This window comes from Myotis yumanensis, unplaced genomic scaffold (assembly GCF_028538775.1).
Source record: "Myotis yumanensis isolate MYYU_CA2020_CCGP unplaced genomic scaffold, mMyoYum1.0.hap1 SCAF_10, whole genome shotgun sequence".
NCBI lineage: Eukaryota > Metazoa > Chordata > Mammalia > Chiroptera > Vespertilionidae > Myotis > Myotis yumanensis.
The window spans coordinates 83,488,485-83,498,730 of NW_027223761.1; the positions used below are offsets into that span (position 1 = coordinate 83,488,485).

At 58.6% G+C, this 10,246-nt stretch overlaps 1 protein-coding gene across 2 annotated transcripts in view; it reads left to right on the forward strand.

The window, feature by feature from the left end:
* The window catches only part of CBL (Cbl proto-oncogene), a 98,351-nt gene extending 88,933 nt beyond the window's left edge, over positions 1-9,418 (forward strand). For both annotated transcript variants that reach the window (XM_070426231.1, XM_070426232.1), the window contains 4 exons: positions 2,353-2,493; positions 4,695-4,795; positions 5,605-5,784; positions 6,609-9,418. In XM_070426231.1, the coding sequence (XP_070282332.1) occupies positions 2,353-2,493; positions 4,695-4,795; positions 5,605-5,784; positions 6,609-6,880 (694 nt within the window). In that variant the 3' untranslated portion in view covers positions 6,881-9,418. The remainder of the gene's footprint in view (positions 1-2,352; positions 2,494-4,694; positions 4,796-5,604; positions 5,785-6,608) is intronic.
* The last annotated feature ends 828 nt before the right edge of the window (positions 9,419-10,246 follow it).

A 10,246-nucleotide genomic window follows, 5' to 3' on the forward strand; every position in this document is an offset into this window, starting at 1 on the left:
GATGCACGAAATGGTGCAAGGGGCTTGGCCCTCGCAGCCCCGGCTTCGTCCGGAAGGTTGTTTGGCTGTCCAGTCTAATTAGCATATTATGCTTTTATATATAGAGAGTAACATCATCATCAAAAAGAATTATAATTTAAAATTTTATTGCCTTTGTAATGACTTTTTTCTTTTTATGGAAGTAACGTGCTAAGTAAAGAATATATAGAAAGTACAGACAAGCAATGCTGAAGAAATGGAAGTCGTCAGCATGTGCTGTGTGTTACTGCTGTTCCGTGTGTACGGGGTCATACTGCACATGCTGCTTTTCACTAGGAGTATCTCAAACATCTTAGAATGTCATTACATATTCTTCTACTGCAATGATTTTCAAATTATTTCAGTTGCTCGCAAAGCAGAGGAGCTGACCTGTGCGCGCTCCCTGTGGGAATAGATAAGACCTCCTGTGCAGGGGCCGAGGCTTCTGAGGCACTAAGGGACACAGTCAACTTCAGTCGGGTGCGGGGGAGGGGTGGGGCAGTTTAAAATGTGGTCAGCTCATTGTTATTTGACAGGTTGTTGCCGATTGTTTTAGTATAAATAATGCTATGGTGGACATTCTTGATTATTTCCTCAGGGAAATTCCTAGAAATGGAATTTCTGAGTATAAGGGTTTGCATGTTTGGTTTAAATACGTTTGCTGAATTACACTCCAGAAAAGTCATAGCATATATTTATAAGAAATTATCCATTTAAAAAAGAAAATACCCTTTTCCTACATCTTCACCAATACTTGTTTTGTTTTTGTTTTTTTTGCTAATCTTTATGGGTTGCCCCCCCCCAAACATTTTATTATGAAAAGTTTTAAAACATAGAGTAAGAGTTAAAGATTTTTTTAAAAACATATTTTTATTTATTTCAGAGAAGAAGGGAGAGGAACAGAGAGATAGAAACATCAATGATGAGAATCATTCATCAGTTGTCTTCTGCACGTCCCCTACTGGTTATTGAGCCCACAACCCAGGCATGTGCCCTGATTAGGAATTGAACTGTGACCTCCTGGTTCATAGGTTGATGCTCAACCACTGAGCCACACCAGCTGGGCAAGAGTGAAAGATTTTTTTACAGTGAACATTCGTATATTCACCGCCTAGGTTCTACCATTAGTATTTTATTATGCTTGTTTTATCACACATTTATCTATCTGTATTTTTACCCATCCGTCAATCTTTCTTACTTTATTGATGCATCTCCAGGCACATTGTAGATACCAATACAGTTCTACTTAAAAACTTTAGCATGCAATGCACAAATAATAAACATAATAGGAAGAAATAGAAAAACTCAAGTGAGATTATAGGGGATGGTCCTCTGTTAGGTTTCTGTAGCATTTAAGTGTTTTCAATAAGCAGCTTTTGCTTTTATAATTAGGCAAACTAAACATCAAGTAAACACTGACTGACAAATCCAATAGGTGTTTCTTAGAATATTTAGGATGTGCACAAGCACAGTGAGGAGGGAGGCGAACCTCACCAACCCTATCGCCAGAGGCAGTTGTCCCCGTGCCTGTTTCTTACAGGACTGCGGGTTGTGTTGTCTCTTTCATGTTGTTTCCTCCTTGCCTAGTCTTAGAGAGTGGGGTGACGGGCGGAGTTCTGTTAATGTTTGAGAATTATGTGTGAGTGCAGGGGCCAGATCCCGGAAGGCCAGGGCCTGGGAACTGCGGGGTGGTCCCAGGTTTGATGCTGACTGCCGTGGCACTTCATATCTTTTTATTTCCTATTTTTCTTACTCAATATGAGTAGGAAACCTGTTTATGCTACAATATGATATATGAGAAAGCTTTCAGCAAGGAGGTATTGGAGCTGAGGTGTCCGGACCTTCCTAGCGTGTGGTCAGGGACAGAGCCCGCAGCAGCGATGGCCCAGTGCGGGGGCCGGCTCCCTGGCACAGAGCCTCTCCCAGTGCACGCTGCTCAGCATGCAGCTCACCTTGGCCAGTTAAAAGTGAAATGGAAGTTAGTGTGTTTTTATTAAAATTTCCCCTTCATAGAGTTTATTGGGGTGACACTGGTTAGCAGAATTATAATACAGGCTTCAGGTGCACAGCCGACAGCGCGTCCTCTGTGCACAGTGTGTTCACCACCGGAGCCAGTTCTCCGTCCGTCACCACTTACCCTGTGCCGCGCCCCCCCCCCCCCCAACCCCCAAGGAGTGTGCTGTCAGCAGGCCCCTGGGCACGGAGGGTAAGAGTCCCCTTGCTGGCACCTGTTTTGCTCTCACATTGGAGCTGTGGTGGTTGTGAAACCTTGTTTCATACTCGGAGGTTTCCCAGCTTCTTTGCTTTCTTTTTCTGTGTTTATTCCTCTTCCAGACCTCTTCCTGTGCCGGCGCCGTTGCCCGGGGCACAGCGTGAGAGCGAGGAGGACGCCGAGTACATGACTCCCTCCTCGAGGCCCGTGGGCCTTCAGAAGCCGGAGGGGAAGCAGCCCTTCGCGACCGCCCTGAGCCTACGGTGGGTTCCCAGCCGCCCCGCTGGCCCGCTGCTGCCTCGCAGCACACGCGAGCCCCAGTCCCAGCGCAGGCTACAGCCTGCGCACAGCTGTAAGCAAATCTACTTCTGTTTCCTCCCCACCACAGCGCGCGCGCACACACACACACACCCCCCACAGCACGCACACACACACCACCCCACAGTGCGCGCGCGCACACACACACATACACACACACCACAGCACACACACACCCCACAGCACGCACACACACCACAGCACACACACACCCCACAGCACGCACACACCCCACAGCACGCACACACCCCACAGCACGCACACACCCCACAGCACGCACACACACCACAGCACGCACACACCCCACAGCACGCACACACCCCACAGCACGCACACACACCACAGCACGCACACACCCCACAGCACGCACACACACCACAGCACGCACACACCCCACAGCACGCACACACCCCACAGCACGCACACACAACACAGCACGCACACACCCCACAGCACGCACACACACCACAGCACGCACACACCCCCCCCACAGCGCGCGCGCACACACACACACATACACACACACCACAGCACGCACACACCCCACAGCACGCACACACACCACAGCACACACACACCACAGCACGCACACACACCACAGCACGCACACACACCACAGCACGCACACACACACACACACCCCACAGCACACACACACACACACACACACACCCCACAGCACGCACACACACCCCCCCCACAGTGCGCGCGCGCACACACCACAGCACGCACACACACACCCCCCCCACAGCACGCGCGCACACACACACACACACCACAGCACGCGCGCGCGCACACACACACACACACACCACAGCACGCACACATACACACACACACACACCCCACAGCACACACACATACACACACACACCACAGCGCGCACACACACACATACACACCACAGCACCCTCACACACACACACACACATACACACACACCCCACAGCACACACACATACACACACACCACAGTGCACACACACACACATACACACCACAGCACCCTCACACACACACACACATACACACACACCCCACAGCGCACACACATACACACACACACCACAGTGCACACACACACACATACACACCACAGCACCCTCACACACACACACACACACCCGTTGCCCTCACACACCCCCGTTACCCCACACACACACACACACCCATTACTCACACACACACACACCTGTTACCCTCACACACACACCCGTTACCCTCACACACACACCCATAACTCTCACACACACACCCATTACCCTCACATACACCCGTTACCCTCACACACACACACCTGTCACACACACACACACACACACACGTTACCCTCACACACACACACACACACCCGTTGCCCTCACACACCCCCGTTACCCCCCACACACACACACCCGTTACTCTCACACACACACACCCATTACTCTCTCACACACACACACACACACACCCGTTACCCTCACACACACACACCCGTTACTCTCACACACACACTCCCGTTACTCTCACACACACACACACCCGTTACCCTCACACACACACCCGTTACTCTCACACACACACACACACCCGTTACCTTCACACACACACACACACACTGTTACCCTCACACAAACACACACACCCGTTACCCTCACACACACACACACACACACCCGTTACACTCACATACACACACACACCCGTTACTCACACACACACACACACACACACACGTTACTCTCACACACACACACCCGTTACTCTCACACACACACACACACACACACACCCGTTACACACACACACACACACACACACCCGTTACTCTCACACACACACACACACACACACACCCGTTACCCTCACACACACACACACCCGTTACCCTCACACACACACACACACACACACCCGTTACTCTCACACACACACACACACACACCCGTTACCCTCACACACACACACACACCCGTTACTCTCACACACACACACACACCCGTTACGCACACAGGAGTGGATTTCCCGCCTCGCAGTGACCCTGGGTGAAAGGACAGTGCTGCCTGATGGTCAGGGTCCAGAGCAGCAGGGAGTGGACGGGTCTCAGTGGGTCTGCAGGTAACAGGCCTCTGTTTCTGAGACCTCGTGCTGCTTTCTTCCGGGTCAGAGCGGGCGGCGGCGACCAGCAGGCGGACGGCAGCACCTATGAAGCCATGTACACCCTGCAGCCCCCGGGGGCACCGGCCGGCGCAGAGGGCAGCTCTGCCGGTGAGTAGCTTTCTGCCGCCTGAGGTCATGGATGGCCCGGGAAGGAGCCTGTGACATTTAGCTGGTGAGAGCTTGATCTGAGCAGAAAGTAATTTTAATTGCAAAATACATTTTACCCACGGACAGTAGAGCCGCCTCTCTTTTACTCCCTGTTCGCACAGCCAGAGTCTCTGCTTGCCCTCCTTCCAGGGCCGGGGCCCGTGCGGCAGCTCCCTTCCCCATTGCCTGTTATTTATGGATTTACTTCATTGATGTCAGAGGAAGGGAGAGGGGAGCTTCCATGCTGAGAGAGAACCATGGATCGGCTGCCTCCTGCACACCCCCACGGGGATGGAGCCTGCAACCCGGGCCTGTGCCCTGACTGGGAACCGCCCGGGACTCTTCAGTCCGCAGGCTGGCGCTCTTCCCACTGAACCACACCAGCCAGGGCGCTCCCGTTGCTTTTTAGCATCAATGAACTTCTTTTGTGTGGGTGGCGAGTCCCAGTTTCCGCATTAACCAGCGCCCCAGGTTGAAAGCTCAAGAGGGCCGTGCACAGGGCCCTTGCTGGTCGTGGAGTGAAATGCAGAGGAAATGCTGGTGAGCTGCCCGGGGGCGGTCGCCTAGGCCTGTGCAGGGAGGGCTACAGGCGTGGGGCAGGCTTATTCCTGTTTCTCTTGTCTCCACCCACAGGCCTCACATGGTGCGTGGCCCATCGTAAACAGTGGCGGCTGGCTGTGCACGCGTGCACGGATGAATGGGTGCCCCTCTGTTGCGTGTGTTAAAGGTGAAGTATGTGAGGAGAAGGTGACGCGTGCACTTTGCTCTAGGTGAAGGGAACGTGGCTGCAGCCCCTGCCGGCGTGGGCCCCGAGGAATGGGAAAACGAAGATGAGGGCTACGATGTCCCTAAGCCGCCCGTGCCCGCAGCGCTGGCCCGCCGGACACTCTCCGACATCTCGAACGCCAGCTCCTCCTTCGGCTGGTTGTCTCTGGAAGGCGGCCCCGCAGGTGAGTCTCGGGCTGCCTGGCTCCTCCTTGATGCTGAGCAGAGATGCCTGCCCGCCTGGTCCCCAGGAACTAAGAAGTCCGTCCGAGGGGCGGGAAGCTGGTCCTGGGCCCCAGTTAAGGAAGTTGAACTGCAGTCAGACCCTGGGATTCGGCCCGACGTAGGAATGAGGTGTCCTTACACAGGCTCCCCAGGACTCCTGGCGCTTCTTGAGGATGTGAGGACATGGCCATCGAGCTCGATGGTTCAGGCCATGCATTCCGGACGCGGCCCCCTTCCCTGGGAAAGGGGGTGCTGGCCAGGGGCCAGCTCGCAGTTGGGCCTGACTGTCAGGGCTGTCTTCCTGCACCTGTGGCTGCTGGGGCGCAGCGGCCAGAGCTGTCACGGGGACAGCCGGTGGCAGCGATGTGCAGCCTCCAGTCCCGAAGCAGGTGGTGACCCAGCCGCCCTCTTGTTTATGCTTTACTGCGAATTGTGCCCCTTTCTGCTTTGTTATTTGCAAAAGGGGAATTGTAGTGTCTTCTCCGGCCCCTCAGAAACACTTACAAACGAGTCCCGGCGTGTGCTGTGTGTTGCCTAGGGTGCTGCGTGACGCCACGCGATGAGGTGCTGGGCAGCAGTGGCGAGAGCCAGGAGGGCAGGTGTGGGCTGTTGGCAGGGGCTCTCGCTGGGAGGAGGCGCGGGGGCCTGTAGACCAGCCTTGGACTGAAGAGCCTGTGTCCCCGAGGGAGGCCAGCGACAGCCGCCCGGCAGCACGTTGGTGTTGCTCCTGCCCATAGTTGAGGTCCCCCCGGTTTGCATACATTTTCTTTCTTATTTCTTCTAGACCTCACGGAGGGTGCCCCAGTTCCCGAGAGACCCCCCAAGCCATTCCCTCGGCGAATCAACTCTGAGCGGAAGGCAGGGCCGGGCCATCCAGGTGCCGCCGCGGCCACCTCGCCGCAGCTCTCCAGCGAAATCGAGAGCCTCTTGAGCCAGGGCTACTCCCACCAGGATATCCAGAAAGCCCTGCTCATCGCTCACAACAACATCGACATGGCCAAGAACATCCTCCGCGAGTTCGTGTCCATCTCTTCTCCCACCCACGTGGCCACCTAGCACCCCTCCGCCGGCGCTGGCGAGGAAGTGGCTGGGCTCCTCCCGGGCACCGGGCAGGGCTCCTGGAGACTTCGCAGTGAGGTCAGCCCTGCCGTGGCATCTCTGTGGCTAGGATTTCAAAGCGGTGGGTGAAAATGGAGCGGCTGGTGGTGGTGTGTTGGTTGGGGGAGTGCGTTAGAAGGCTCTCAGGCCCCACCTGGGGCGAGGGGGGGGGGTTTATAAAAAAAGTAGCCCGCCCGCCCGCCTGCCCACCCGGGAGCTGCCCTGAGAGCAGCGAGAGGCAGGGCGCTACGCTCAGTCGAGTGGAAGACTTGGGGCTTTCCTGGGTTAAGACTGTGGTTGTGTCCGTCTGTCTGTCTGTGGCTGTGTGTCTGTGATTGTAAGACGAACCTGCTGTCTCTGTTAATCCCAGGCAGGGGAAATCAGCACAAGAGGTTTCGGAAGGAACCGTGTTAAAACTTCCCTACGCTGTGGTACCCCCAGCCCCAGCGTGTGCCCAGCCTCAGCACTCCCCGGCGGTGGCCGCACGCACAGCTCACCTGTGTTTTAGAGCCCCCCGGGCCCCCCCCGGCCCCCCCCGCCCCCCCCTCCGCTTGCTCACAGGAGGCTTCTTAGTGCGCGTGTGGAGCCGGTTGGTGTGGAGACGTGGGAAGGACGCTGTCATTGCAGTCACTGGATCCGAGCAGTGGACATGTCGCTCCAAGCGTCGTTTCTATGGGAACATCGATCGACTCTGTCAATCAGGTGTCTCAGTGACCGTGACTGCAGAATGCTGCCTTGTGGGCGAGGCCTCCCCGGACATGAGTCGGGCCGCTGCCCTGTGCGGGTGGGTGTGCGTCTGCTGTGGGCAAGCGTTTGTCCTCAGTGTGGCTTCTGGCTGAGGCCCTGAAGCTAAGCCTCCTCACGTGCTCTTGACCTTGTCGTCCATAAAATGCACAAAACAGACAATTGGGAGCTCTTTGTTCAGTTTTTCTTCCCAGTGAACCAATTGCAGCTCAGGTGGGCGTCTCCCTTGCCCGTCAGCCTGGCTGTTTCCCGAAGTGGCTGTTGTCTTTGCCCTTGGGTGTGGCTGCCCGCCAGGTGGTGGCACAGCTCTGCTGGTGTGAGCCCCGGTCCTGTGCCGGCAGCTCGGTTTTCTCTGGTGCCTGTGATTTGGGGAAGGTAGGCTCTCCTGTGCCTTCCTCGTCCCCCAGGGCCCGTGCACACGCTGACGCCTGTGCCTGCCCTGGCGAGAAGGCACTCACTGTGTTCATGACTTCACACAGTGGGACCGGCGGTGAGCAGCCCGCGTGTGACTGCGGCTCCGGCTCCGACGCAGATCTGGCCCAGGTGGAGCCCGAGCTGCTGGGTGCCACCCAGCCCCCTCCCCTGCCCTTCCCCTCCCCCACCGCCTGGTGCCACCCTCTCGGAGGCTCAGCGAGCTCCTGGCAGAAACGACTCTCCCTAGAGCCCACCCATCTCGTCGTCTCTGCAGCTGAACTTCTGACTCTTCCCTCGCCTCTCGGCTCCTCGTAGACCTGTGGTCTTTCCCTCGCCTGAGAGCCGCTCCTGCCTCGTGGTGGCAGTGCGGGCCCTGGAGATGGCGTGTTCCCAGGGCCTCCGCGGGCACTCAGCCCGGCCCGTTCGGGTCCTCAGTGGGGCGAGGACGGGGACGCGGCAGCGATAGGGACAGTGACGGCGCCGCCTGCCAGCGCCAGGACAGGCTCTCGTTGTGGCGACACCGCCGTGTTTGGCTGCGATGTTGGAGCGGTGGCTCAGGGCCCAGCCTCTCCTGCGCGTCCTGGGCTGCGGAGCTGCCGCCCCTTTCCCTTCACGGCCGCTTTATTTGGGTCTGCGTGTGTGACCAACTCCTCTCTTCCCTCCGTCACGAACGAGTCTCCTCGCTGACGATCAGGTGGCCCAGGGGCACTGCGCCTCCGTGGTCCCTTTCCTGACGTGCGTGGGGCTATTCTGTTTACCCGCCTCCTGCTTCCTGGGCTGCTTTTTATTTTTATTTTTTTAATATATCCTTCCCCTCAGATAAGTTTTTATTGATTTTTAGAGAGAAAGGAAGGGAGAGGGAGAGAGAGGAGGGAGAGAGAAACGGCTGGTTGCCCCCGTATGCACCCGACCATGGATCGAACCTGAAGGACGACACTGAACCCACTGAGCCCCGGCAGGGCCCCGGGGTGGCTTTTCGTAGCCCACCTGCCCCCTTAGCCGGCGGCTGCTTGTGGTGCTTGCTGCCATCTGCCCGCCATCTCTCGCTGACGCTCCCCAAGTGGGAGAAACGGCCGTGGGATGTTCCTCCCTGTAGGTAAGTAACAGACTGGGCAGCCGTGTTCTGGGCGCGTATCTGTTCTTCTGTAACTAGCAGACGGCCACTCTCCCAGCCTCTCCCTCCGCCCTCTCCCCCCACCCGCCCTCTCCCTGGGCCCTCTCCCCCCACCCGGCCTCTCCCTCGGTCCTCTCTCCCCCTAACCCGGCCTCTCCCTCAGTCCTCTCTCCCCCCACCCGCCCTCTCCCTCGGTCCTCTCTCCCCCCACCCGGCCTCTCCCTCAGTCCTCTCTCCCCCCCACCCGGCCTCTCCCTCAGTCCTCTCTCCCCCCACCCGGCCTCTCCCTCAGTCCCTCTCTCCCCCCACCCGCCCTCTCCCTCAGGCCCTCTCCCCCCCCCACCCGCCCTCTCCCTCGGCCCTCTCTCCCCCCACCCGCCCTCTCCCTCGGCCCTCTCCCCCCCCACCCGCCCTCTCCCTCAGCCCTCTCCCCCCCCACCCGCCCTCTCCCTCAGCCCTCTCTCCCCCCACCCCGCCCTCTCCCTCGGCCCTCTCTCCCCCCACCCGCCCTCTCCCTCAGCCCTCTCCCCCCCCCACCCGCCCTCTCCCTCAGCCCCTCTCTCCCCCCACCCCGCCCTCTCCCTCGGCCCTCTCCCCCCCCACCCGCCCTCTCCCTCGGTCCTCTCTCCCCCCCACCCGCCCTCTCCCTCGGCCCTCTCCCCCCCCACCCGCCCTCTCCCTCGGCCCTCTCCCCCCCCCCACCCGCCCTCTCCCTCAGCCCTCTCCCCCCCCACCCCGCCCTCTCCCTCGGTCCTCTCTCCCCCCACCCGCCCTCTCCCTGGGCCCTCTCTCCCCCCACCCGCCCTCTCCCTGGGCCCTCTCTCCCCCCACCCGCCCTCTCCCTCAGCCCTCTCCCCCCCCACCGCCCTCTCCCTCCGCCCCCTCCCCCCACCGCCCTCTCCCTCCGCCCCCTCCCCCCACCGCCCTCTCCCTCCGCCCCCTCCCCCCACCGCCCTCTCCCTCCGCCCTCTCTCCCCCCACCGCCCTCTCCCTCAGCCCCCTCCCCCCACCGCCCTCTCCCTCCGCCCCCTCCCCCCACCGCCCTCTCCCTC